The following is a 13,039-nucleotide window of genomic DNA, read 5'->3' as shown; positions in this document are numbered from 1 at the left end:
CCTATTTGTTTTTGTCTTCTTTATTCAACAGAGAAGAAGATCATAGAAGAAATTGAGTTTGTGTTCTTTCATACTTTCATTCTTTATTTTCAGAGTTTCACAATTTCAAAACAAATTGGTATTAGAAGAATGATTTGGAAGATGAATTGTTTCAGTATTTTGTGCATGTACACGAAAGAATTTAACTATAACAATGTTTCAGAGGATTACAAAACGTGTCACTTTTTAAGAAAGAACAAGGGATGTCTCTTGTATTCATTTACAAAACACCCTTAATTGATATAAACAAATAAACAAATCCCACATATTGTTTTACGAAATTCTTTTAACAATATGAAAGTAAGATATTAAATTTCTTACAGATATTTCGGATTTAAGAGTACATTTGATATTTTTTTTTTATGAAATTGAAATTAATGAAATTTATTTGTGTTGATATAGAAATCGGCACCAACCATAGAATTTCGATTGACCTTGCCAGAATCGAAATGGATGTGCATGTGATTTAATGAAAATCAGCAATGAACAAAAAAGAAAGAGCTATAAATAAGAGCACATGACAATTTTCAAAGTGGTTTGGCAAGTTAGAACTTGAGCCTACATCCACTGTTATCTTATTGCTCTTGAGAGCTTACAAAGAACAGTATAATTCCTAGGAAAATTTGCCTAGAACAATTGCCCAGCCCCTCTTGAAAACAAGTTATGATGGGTTTTTATAGCACCCATTTACATGATAGAGTTGAAATAAGATTCAAATACGTAGGATTAGGAAGTGCATGATTTTCGGTACCTTTGTTGGAATCTAAGTCAATCTGAATATCTTTCTTCCAAATTGAGCCAATCTGAATATCTTCTAACCTAATAAGAAATTATCCTCTCTAGATTTCCCGTACAACAATTTGGTATAGTATTAATGAAGAAAAATAATTTTCTAATATATTATTACTAAATTATTTTAATTAATGGTAAAAATCAAATTAAATATATGTACGAAAAATCAATAATGAAGTAAGAAAAATGTTTTGTGAGATGAAAATAGTGGAAACAATATAAATAAGTTTTCAGTTCTGATCCCTCTTTTTCTTTGTTAACATATTTTCTAAATGCAAAATGAAATATGAACATGAAAGAGTTTTTCACATTTTCCGAAATTTGAGGAGACAAAACTTTGGCTTTGTGGGAACATGAAGACAAAAGTAATTATACATGTACATTATGAAGTTCTTCTATCCTCATTAGAATAATAAGCAAAACTGTTCCATTAGACTGCTGTTAGAGTTCTGTAGTTTTCGTTAGCTTTTATGTTAATTTTCTGTTGTATCTGTTAGTTCTATGTACTTAATAAATTGTGCACTGTAGCTCTCTCTTCTTTAGGTGAATAATACCAAAAATTTCCAAAAATTTTCTTTGCACTTTCTCTGTTTTGAGAGATTCAAAGAGAAAACGAAAAAGGAGAAGAGCAAATCTATGTAACAATGTTTTTGTTTTTGATTTTGCTAACTGATACAAAGAGAAGACTGCTCTCTTTTATATGAAATAAGAGAGAGTCAAAACGACATCGTTATAAGAAAGTGGAATTTACAAATTTACCCACTTTCATTCTTTTTAGCTTTGGTCAACATTTCCCCTCAAACACAGTTGGGGTGTCAACCTTGCATCTAAGAGATTCTATCATTTCCCCTCAAATACAGCTGGGGTAACATTTCAATTTTCAATTAAACAAGCACTTCCTTTTAAATACATAAAGGAAAGTACAATCAAGTAAAAACAAAATATAGCAATTCTTCACTTCATCATTGACAAAAGTAAGTAAAGTAAAATGAACCAGGCTCAATTTTTGTTTTCACTATTTCAGTTTCTGATTTTGCACTATGCGTGCTTCAGTTTCTGATTCTGCAGTACACCTTTAGACTCAAAGATGTATAATGTTCAGTTCAGACTTCATTCTAAAATCTTCAAAAATCATTCTGAAATTTTATACAGCATCAACTTCGCCATCAATTGCTTCCCACAGCTTGAAAACAAATTTTTCAGATTACAAGATTTCAGATTGCAGAATCACCACAAGCAAAACTCCACAACAACATCAACTTCTTCAGTTTGCAAGATTTTAGACTACCATTTTTAGCAAATCAACTTCTCCAAACCATTTTTTCTCAAATGGCACAGCAACATCAACTTCTCCAAACCATTTTTCTCAAAAATACACAGCAACATCAACTTCTCCAAATTGAAAAATTTTAGATTGCCATTTTTCAAATTGCACAACAATATCAACTTCCATTTTTCAACACTACAGAACACCACATTCCAGTACTGTAGAACACCACATTTCAGCACTGTAGAACACCACATTTCAGCACTTACAGAACACCATATTTTAGCATATAGATATTTAACACAGAGCACCACCCAGAACACCACTAACTAATTACTTTGCGCAACAATTCAAATAAAAGAACACAAATTCACAGAAAAAAATTCAATTTAGAGTTTTCCAGCAAAAATCTTCACCTCAACAATATTAAATTTAGTTCAGATTTTTCCAGCAGAAATCTTCACCTCAACAACATTGAGTTTCTATTTCAGCTCCTGAAATTGAGCTACTAACAAAGACTTTGTTAACACATTAGCAATCTGCAATTTTGATGGAACATACTGCACTGTGACTTTCTTAGGTAGAACCTGATCTCGAATGTAATGTGTATCTATTTCAATGTGCTTAGTTCTAGCATGAAATACAGGATTAGCTGCCAAAGTTCCTACACTAAGATTATCACACCAAATCACATGTGTGGCAGTTAATGTAATTCCTAGCTCAGAAAACAGGCTATCTAACCAAGCTAATTCAGTTACAGTCTGTGCAAGGGCTCTGTATTAAGCTTCTGTTGAGGATAAGGCAACAACTTTCTACTTACGAGAGCTCCATTGAATGAGGTCGGGTCCTAGGTAAATACAGTACCCACTTGTAGACCTTCTATTATCAAGATTGCTTCCCCAATCTGCATCAGTATAGCACTCAACATAGAGGGCAGCTGCTAGTTTGAATTGTAATCCATGAAATAGAGTTCCTTTAAGATACCGTAAGACCCTTTTGCAAGCCTGCCATTGAAGTTCAGTTGGAGCTTGAAGGAATTGACTAAGCTTGTTAACGCTGAAGCTTATATCTAGTCTTTTCAAAGTCAAGTATTGTAGAGCTCCAATTGTGCTTCTATATAGACTAGGATCCTTGAACAACTCACTGTCAAAGGAGAAAAGCTTTGTACCAGTAGCCATGGGAGTTGGACAAGCATGAGCATCTTACATTTTACTTTTAGTCAATAAATCACCAATATACTTAGTTTACTTCAAGTGTATACCTTCAGCAGTTCTAGTTGCTTCTAAACCGAGAAAGTAACTCACAGACCCAAGTGTTTTTAGAGAAAATTCACTGTTAAGATCTACTACAAGTTGTAAAATAGAAGCATTGTCGAATCCAGTGATAAGTATATCATCTACATAAATGAGGATGTAAAGAACCTGATTCGTTTCCTTAAGAATAAAGAGATTGGAATATGAAATTGAATTCTGGAATCCTCTATTCAACAAAGCTTGCTTGAGTTTGTCAAACCAGGCTCTCAGTGCTTGTTTAAGACCATACAAGGCTTTATTAAGTTTACATACATGAGAAGAAAACTGAGGATGCTCAAACCCAGCAGGCTAACTCATATAGACTGTTTCACTCAGAATACCATTGAGAAAGGCATTGTTGACATCAACTTGTTGGATATCCCATCCTTTGGAAACAGCAAGAGTAAAGTTGATCCTAATGGTTGAAGGTTTGATCACTAGACTGAATGTTTCAAAATAGTCTAAACCAGGTGTTTGTTAAAAGCCCTTTGCCACTAAACGGGCCTTATATTTGCGTAATGAATCATCATCATGATACTTGGTTCAAAAAACCCACTTATTCCCAACAATATTCATGTCAGAGGTCGTGGGAACAAGATTCCATGTTTCATTTCTCATAAGGGCAGTGAACTCATCATGCATAGCTTCTCTCTACTCTTTACAAGCAAGGGCTTCACTTACTGAGATGGGTTTAGGTTGAACAGAAGAAGGGATGGAGACTATTAGGATAGTTTTGTCTAGATCAGCAGGTTTGGCTTCATTTTGATAAGCAAGTTTAGCTCTGGTGATCATGGGATGAATATTGAAAGATGAAGGATAGGTGGTTGGTGTATTTAATGTTGTAGATGCAATGGTAGAGGGATGTGATTGGGAAGTAGGAAATTGAGAAGATGACAAATCAATTACAGGACTGCAATTGGTGTTCTCACGAGGTAGGTCAAGCTGGAATTGAGTTGAAGTGGTTGAGGGCACGGATTTGATGGGTATAGATGGAAAACTAGTAAGATCCACGACTAGAGGATTAACTGGACAATTTGAGGTACATATAGGAGGCTGTGTAGGTTATGTTGGAGACTTGTGAGATTGTGCACATATAGGAGGTTGTATAGATTGTGTTTGGAAGGTGGATAAAGATGGTGAAACAGAGGCAAAGTTAAAATTATGTGACAAATCAAGAGATTTACTGAAAACAGGAGTAGTGGAGTAAAGAATTTGCTTACCAACAGCTGTAGAAATGCAAGGTGAAGAACAAGGCATTGCTGAAGGGTCTTTGCTGCTTGAATCAGTTGCACAGTTTATAGAAACAAAAGGATAACTGGATGGTGAAGTGTGGGAAGGTGTATGACTGGAAGTTTTATGAATATCAGACTAAAAACCATTAGGAAAACCAGTGACAAATGGAAATTGTGTTTCGTGAAACTGAACACTAGGAGTAATAATGATTTTTCTTTCAGCAGTGAGACATTTATACCCTTTATGTATGAGACTATAACCAACAAACACACATTTGGAGGAGTGAAAATTTAGTTTGTATTTACTAAAATCTCTCAAGTAGGGAAAACATGCACAACCAAAGACTTTTAACGAAGCATACAAGGGAATTTTATTAAACAAAGCTTGATAAGGTGAGATAAATTGCAAAACAGAAGATGGCATTCTATTTATTAAGAAGACAACAATTTCAAAGGAAGACCACCAAAATTGCAATGGCATGGATGCTTGAGCAAGTAAAGTAAGACCAGATTCAGCTATATGTCTATGTTTTCTCTCACTTCTCCCATTTTGTTGATATACATAAGCGTAAGATTGTCTAAAAGCAATACCAGCTTTAGTAAGATAGGACACTAAACCTCTATATTCTCCCCCTTTATCAGATTGCAAACACTTGAGTTTTTTATTAAATTGTCTTTCAACTAAATGGTAAAACCTAATGAATGTGGAGTTAACTTTGGCTTTTTTTCGTAAAAGAAATATCCAAGTAAAGTGACTATGATCATCAATGAAATGGATGTAATACCTAAAGCCTTCAATAGATGCAATTGAAGTTGGTCCCCAAACATCACTATGGATAAGTTTAAGGGGTTGAGTGGCTCTGGATTGGGAGAGAGGAAAACTATTCCTATGTAATTTGCCTAACTTGCATGCATCACAAAAAGGTAAGGAAGAGACAAATTCTGTGAATTTGACATGAATGTGAGATAGGATTTTATGAAGAGCCTCAGTATGAGGATGACCTAATCTATTATGCCATAGGGATATATCAGCAAAAGTGCTACTAGCGTGTAAAGAAAATGACACATTAGACTGCATAATCTGACCAGAATTATTATTTATGTGATCATGTAACAATTCAGAGGGTAACACAGTAGAATCATTGGTGTGATCAGTGTTATAATTATTGTGAACAGATAACAATTTAGGAGATAGCACAGTGCAAGCATTAGAATCATTAGTGTGATCAATTTTATAATGATTGTGAGCAGATAACAATTCAGAAGATAGCACAGTGCAAACATTAGAATAAGAGTTATGATGATTAGCATGAACATTGGACAATTCAGAATGTAACACAAGACAATCATCAGGATTGCAATCAGAATTATTATTGACAACATTGTGATCAGGAACAGTTTTATTTATTGAATTGGAATTACAACTAGAGACATTATCAAAGGTTCCCAAGTTACAATTATCACCAGTAATTGGCAATGTGCATTCAGGAATGACACTAGAGGTAAGATTCATGTTATCTAGTACATAATTAAAGACTTGAGGATAAAGACTGTTAGGAGCTAGTTGCTCAATATGCTTAGGTGAATTATGAACATGAATAGGAGAAGATGGCAAATTAGAAGGAACGTGCAACTGATACAAGCTAGCTTTAAGACCTCCCTGCAGAAGCACTGTTCTGGTATCCTTGTCCTTAACAAGACAGCAGTTAGAGTTAAATTCTACTACCACATTATTGTCTTTTGTAAATTTTGAGATACTAAGAAGGTTTTTAGTTATTCTAGGTACACATAGAACATTTTTTAAATACAAGCATTTAGAGTGTAAAGCACTAGGTAATAAAGAAAAACCAACATGGGAGATATTAAGAGACTCACCACTGCCGACCTATAATTGATCAGTACCATCATAGTTTCTGCTGGCTACCAGGTGATGGGGATTAGAAGTAACATGATCGATAGCTCCTGAATCTATGTACCAGGTTGGATCTGGTGGTATGTTGGTTGAAATAGGCATAGGCACGAGAGAGTTGACAGCTGGTGAAGGATTTTGATGAGATACAAAGTAGGCTTGATTAGAAGTGGGCGAGTTTAGTTGTTGGCTTGGAACAAGAAGGCTAGGCTGTGATAAAGGTTGATGTTGAGTGTAGGAGAAAGATACACCATGAGGTCATTATCCATGAGACAGATTGTTCCCAAATGAAACATCTCCAGGAAGTCCAAAACTTGAGCGAGAACTAGGATCCCCATAATGTGTAAATTAAGGATGAGGACCTCCATACTAAGTTGTTGGGGCACCAAACTAAGACTGAGCAGGAGTGCCAAACTGAGATTGAGTAGGTGGAACCCCATTATAGGTTGAATTGTACCTATGATAACATTATGCTGTTGTGTGGCCAACTTTGCTGCATACTTGACACGCTGGTTTGCCTCTGCCAGCACCTCTGCCTCGACCTTTGCCAAAGGAGTTATAACCAAATGCTCTGTAAACTGGAAAGGCAGCACCAATAGGTCCTCCAAATTGACTCTACTGTGCAGAGGGGAAAAGTGAATCATTGTGTGTAACAGGAAAGGAATAGGCTAGATAAGTTGGTGTAGAATAAACAGTTGGTGCTGATGGATAAGTTGAGTAAGCTGATGAATAATTTGGTGAAGAATGAACTGGTGCTAGAGGCAGAGTATTCGTCAAAACAGGTACATGTGCATTGTGTGGAGACCTCTAGCACCATCATTAGGATTTAGAGATCCTTTTGTACCAATAGGCAGCAACGATGAAGCATTAGGATTATTGAGAGATGCCATATGCACTAAACTATTTGGAAAATCAACACTATTAAACTTCTCCAGTCTCATCTCATATTTCTGGAGCAGAAATTGAGCTTCTTGCAGAGACACTGAGTCAAACTTAGACTCAATCTGAGATGTTAGATGGACCATGGTTGCATCAAACTCTGGCCCAAGGCCATCCAACATATATGGAAGTAGATCTTCATCACTTATCACTTGATCACTTCCCGACAGACTTTCAGCAAAACTTTTCATTTTCTTAACAAACTCACTAACACTCATACTTCCTTTCTGAGTAGTCTGAAGTAAATTCCTTAGGTGAAGTGCTCTTGCTTTGGAGTCAGTAACAAACTCATGTTCAAGATTATACCAAATTTCAGTGGCAAATTGACATTTAGAGATGTTACTAAACATACACTCAGAAATTGACGCAAGAAGCCAAGTAACAAGAAATTTATCAGTCTTCTTCCAGGCTACATAAGCTGGATTGATTTTTTCCTTAGTTAGGGTTTCACTTGATTGAGTTGAGCTATCATTATCAGAGACAATTATAGGATCAGGACGTGGAATTGAACCTGTGAGATGGTCTTTCAGTTCATGAGCTCCAACGGCGGAGAGAACTTGAGAACGCCAGAACCTATAGTTGTCCTTGTAGTTGTCTATGGTCAGTTTCGGTGTGATTACTTGCAGAGTAGACGAAAAAATTGAAGACTGAGCTGAGCTGAGATTCACCAGTTTCTCCATAGCACCTTTTTGAAACGAAAAGGCAGGATTCTTAGCTGTAGATGTGAGTCTTCAACTCTGATATCATGAGAGATTCAAAGAGAAAACGAAAAAGGAGAAGAGCAAATATGTGTAATAGTGTTTTTGTTTCTGATTTTACTAACTGATACAAAGAGAAGACTGCTCTCTTTTATATGAAATAAGAGAGAGTCAAAACGACATCGTTACAAGAAAGTGGAATTTACAACTTTACCTACTTTCATTCTTTTTAGCTTTGGTCAACATGTTTCACTCCTTGTTTCACTATCCCAAGATCAGAACTTTTGAAGAATAGAATATTTATTGAAACTTGTTTGTGCCATCCATATGCTAATACCAAAGATTTTGAGTAATGCTATAATTATATGGAAATCTTACAAAGATTTCCATACAAAGTGACGTGACAAAAATGAATGGAAGAGTGAATATAATGAGTTTTACTTTTTGTTTCACTCTTCCATTCATTTTTTACCACCTCACTTTGTATGGAAATTTTTGTACGATTTCTTTGTAAGCATAATATTATTATAAGATTTTAATAGTGTTTTGTATCAATAATTTTAGACGTATAAAGAAATTTACAAAGATTTCTTATACAAAGTGATGTTGCAGGAGATGAATGGAAGAGTAAATAATCACATCACTTTATATTAGAAATCTTTGTAAATTTCTTTGTACGTATAGTATTATCCTTCTTTTATACCCCTTTAGAAAGGTAACTACTATAAAGCTTAAAGGAAAATGGATGAGATACATGATATTATACAAAATCGAAATTAAATTCTTTAACCCATGCAACATGCTAATTAATATACTTAATAGATAAGAACTTATTGTCAGAATTGAGAGGGCAATAGCGGCAACTGAAGAGAGCCGGAGTATGTTCGAGAAATATCTTTGAAAGGGCAAGAGAGACAACTGAAATGGTCGAAGTATGGCCAAGAGATATCTGAGAGAAATTCAATTTAATTGTATTGAGTTGTGAATACACAACTTATTTATACTAAAAGTGTGATAGTTGTATAAGGATATAAATTATTACAAATAATGATACAATCTCAACAATAAAGCAGAGAAAATCATATCTTAGTATAATTAGGAATGAAAATAAGTCACATATTCTCATTTTATGTCCAGATGATATGTGAATTAATGTCACATATGTTCTTCTCATATTTGCATGTCAACATCTATATTAAGCAAAAAAAAATTTACAAATCAATCAAAATGCAAATAGATCAGGAAAAAAAAAAAAAAACATTTACAAAAGCTTTATATCTAGTTGAACATGTACATGATTTTGGCTTGTTTCCTTATATGATTTTCTTGTGAGTCTAAATTTGTATCTCTACAGCAAAACATATCAAACTATATAGGAATATAATTACTATTATTCCTATCTAAAATGTATTTCATATTTGAAATTAAAGTATCATAGTTTTGGAGGATATCTAGTAATAAGATTCAGTGATACAATTGCTCTTTAGGGTATCGAGTTGTATGTTTTTATTCTTGTATCTTTGTGAAATTAGAGAATTTCTCTTTTACAGGTGAATGTAGATTTCACATTGAATCGCATTAAACTATCTTGTCTTTGTGTACTTCTAATTTACTCCATCAATTTCGCTATAAATTTGTATTAGAGCTTTAGGTGATGATTTGAAAAATGAATATGTACACATACAAGTATTTGATGACCACAAAGTTTCATGTTGTAGGTGGTGTACTTCTGATAAACTTATGCTAGATTAAAGTGGAAAGAGTTAACCTCAAAGGTTGGTCTGACGGTCAAAGAGATTTGCTTCCTTCCTTAAATTTTTGGGTTCAAACATTGGGACCACTTATTACAATAACATTGTGACTTACCTGATTTATTAGGCTCATAAGATGTTCAATGGACCTCAAGAATTAGTTGAAGTGCATAGAGTTTTGTCACATCCTAGTTCCTAACTCAGTCACTAACTTTTTGACATAGATTTTTTGATATACGAAATAAATGAGTTGAACGAGAAAAACATGCTGGCTATTGTAACTTGGGCTATGTGTATCTATAAATAGCACGAGCTAGAGGGCATTCTTACTCACTCACTGTACCCCTTGAAGCACAAGAAGCCAAACTACTAAACGGAAATTCATAATCTCTCTTAACGTTTCAGCACTTCCTTCTTTATCCAAAAATGGGAAGCAACTAACCAAGACACAAATCATCGCTCTGCAAATTATCACCCTAGCATTTGGGGGGATCATTTTCTTTCTTATACTAACATTTTATTGTTAAAAGAAATTTAATGTGTTAATTTAAGGGTGTAAATTTGAATATATAAAATTAAAGGTACAAACTTACTATTTCATCAAACTTTAGGTGAAAATATATGTAAAAAGTTTATAATAAATTTGAGCTTAAACATTTTTTTACCCTATTTTTTTGGGCTCTCACCTGCCTAGTCCTTGAGCTGGCCCTGTTCATAAGTGCCCTATGACAGCCCAATTTTCCTCCTTATCCATCGTATATAGATAACAGATTTCCATAAAAATAAAATCATGGACGTAGCTAGGAATCGAATTAATACTGATAAAAATTCAAACAATAATGAAAGTCATAAATAATATATATTAGAACAAAGACATCAACGTGTTTGTAGCATTGTTTTTTTTTTTTTTACTTCTATGCTTGTACATAATTAAGTTATACTCCAATCTAAACTTGAGCAAAATATATTTTTATATCTACACAAAATCCTACGAATTAATTACTAATGACGCGTTTTACTTGGATTTGCTTATGTACGAAACTGATGATGAGAAAGCTACAGGAACTAAGGGAAGATATTAAGAAAATGCTAAAGGCTGACGTTGACAAGCCCGCAGAGAAACTTGACTTGGTTGACACAATTCAGCGTTTAGGGGTGTCTTGCCATTTTCAAACTTACATCGATCAAATCTTAGAGAAAGTCTACAAGGCTGACGAAGACAGTGGTCTCCAAAATGAGAACGATGACTTATATTCCACCTCTCTAGAATTTCGATTACTTAAGACAACATTGTTATAACATTTCCTCTGGTATACATTCTTTCTACCTATTCCTTAGTTCTTTAAATTTAACTACATCGTTTAAATGTGATGTGTGGCGGTTGGTGAATTAATAAGCAGACATTTTCAACAAGTTCAAGGACAACAATGGTGACTTCAAGGCATCTCTTGCGGAGGACATTGGAGGAATCTTAAGCTTTTATGAAGCCACACATTTCAGGGTGCACGGAGAAACTATACTAGATGAAGCGTTTGTTTTCACTACCACTCTTCATAAGTCCATGGCAACCCAACTCAGTTCTCCACTTGCAGCGCTAGCTCACTTTAAGCATGCCTTATATCAACCCCTTCGCAAGGGCTTACCAAGGCTGGAGGCAAATCAATACATGACAATCTATCAAGAAGACTCTTTGCACAATGAAGTTCTGTTAACTTTTGCAAAATTAGATTTTAACATATTACAAAAAGTTCACCAGAAGGAACTCAGTGATATCACAAGGTATGAATGACTACAGATTATTGTAAGGATTTTCTGTATTTGTGTAAATTTATTTAAATGGCTTCTGACTAATGTTATTTAATTAGGTGGTGGAAAACTTTAGATGTTGAGAATAAGCTACCTTTTGCAAGAGACAGACTGGTAGAGTTATACTTTTGGATAATGGGAGTGTATTTTGAGCCTGATTATGGGTATGCTAGGAGGATTCTGTCCAAAGTGAATGCCATGTGTTCCATCCTTGATGACATCTATGATGTACACGGTACAATTGAAGAACTTGAGCTTTTCACTACAGAAACTGAGAGTTTTGATTCTTCTATTTCCTCAATTTTTATTGTTGTCATCTCCATAACTCATTCGTATTTATTTATTAATTTTTTGTTTTTCAGATGAGATGTCAGTGCTATGCATCAACTGCCAGAGTATATGAAAATTACTTATGGGGCTCTCCTTGACGTTTACGGAGAAATTGAGAAAGATATGGCCTTCAAAGGAAAACTATACCGCCTTGATTACGCAAAAGATGTGGTAAATTTCATTGAAGTTAATTTTTTAGTGTGAAAAGCAATTGAAGCATATAAATTCCTGTAAATGATTTATAATTGTAACACAATTTGTTACTATTTCCTTATGGTTTGTCAGATTAAGATTTTAGTAATAGATTACTTCAACGAAGCTAAATGGTGTGACAAAAAATATGTACCAACAATTGAAGAGTATTTGTCTGTTGCATTACTTACCAGTTGTCACCTAACGTTAGCTGCCACATCATTTGTGGGGATGGGAGATGTAGTAACCCAAGAATCATTTGAATGGGTACTCAGCAACCCCAAAATCGTTAAGGCCTCCGCAATAATTGGCAGACTCATGAATGACATTGCAGGTCACAAGGTATTGCATTAAATCATTTTGTTCCTACTTTTCATTCAAGCCTAATTCAGATTAGTGAGTTTTTTTTCTTCAATTCCGCATTATTTATTATGTGTAGGATGAGCAAAAGAGAGCGCATGTTGCTTCAGCAGTTGAATGCTACTTGAATCAGCATAATGTTTCTGAAGAAGAGGCAGTTAAATTACTTCGCGAACTAGTTGAGGATGCTTGGAAAGATATCATTGAGGAATTTATTAAACCAGCTGCTGTTCCAATGCCTCTGCTTGAACGGGTTCTTAATCTTACACGCGTTATTGATCTCCTATACAAAGAAGATGATTGCTACACCAATTCTCATTTGATGAAGCGCCTTGTGGCCCCATTGCTCACGGATCCTGTACTGCTGTGAAGATTATTCCAGGGACTGAATAATATTCCATTTAGTACATTCCAATTTGCACATGGAATAAC

The 13,039-nt window shown here is 34.6% G+C and overlaps 1 protein-coding gene across 1 annotated transcript; it reads left to right on the top strand.

Moving 5' to 3' along the window:
- The first annotated feature begins 10,924 nt into the window (after nucleotides 1-10,924).
- LOC116123875 ((-)-germacrene D synthase-like) lies at nucleotides 10,925-13,039 on the top strand. Its single transcript, XM_031409618.1, has 6 exons — nucleotides 10,925-11,144; nucleotides 11,320-11,698; nucleotides 11,785-12,002; nucleotides 12,093-12,226; nucleotides 12,341-12,589; nucleotides 12,687-13,039. Exons 1-6 carry the CDS (start codon nucleotides 10,925-10,927, stop codon nucleotides 12,975-12,977), a joined length of 1,491 nt encoding a protein of 496 aa, XP_031265478.1. The 3' UTR covers nucleotides 12,978-13,039.

The sequence above is a fragment of the Pistacia vera genome, unplaced genomic scaffold, assembly GCF_008641045.1.
Source record: "Pistacia vera cultivar Batoury unplaced genomic scaffold, PisVer_v2 Contig146, whole genome shotgun sequence".
NCBI classification, from domain to species: Eukaryota; Viridiplantae; Streptophyta; class Magnoliopsida; order Sapindales; family Anacardiaceae; genus Pistacia; species Pistacia vera.
Note: the sequence above shows the minus strand (reverse complement) of the source record. Positions and strands in the feature narration are given on the sequence as shown.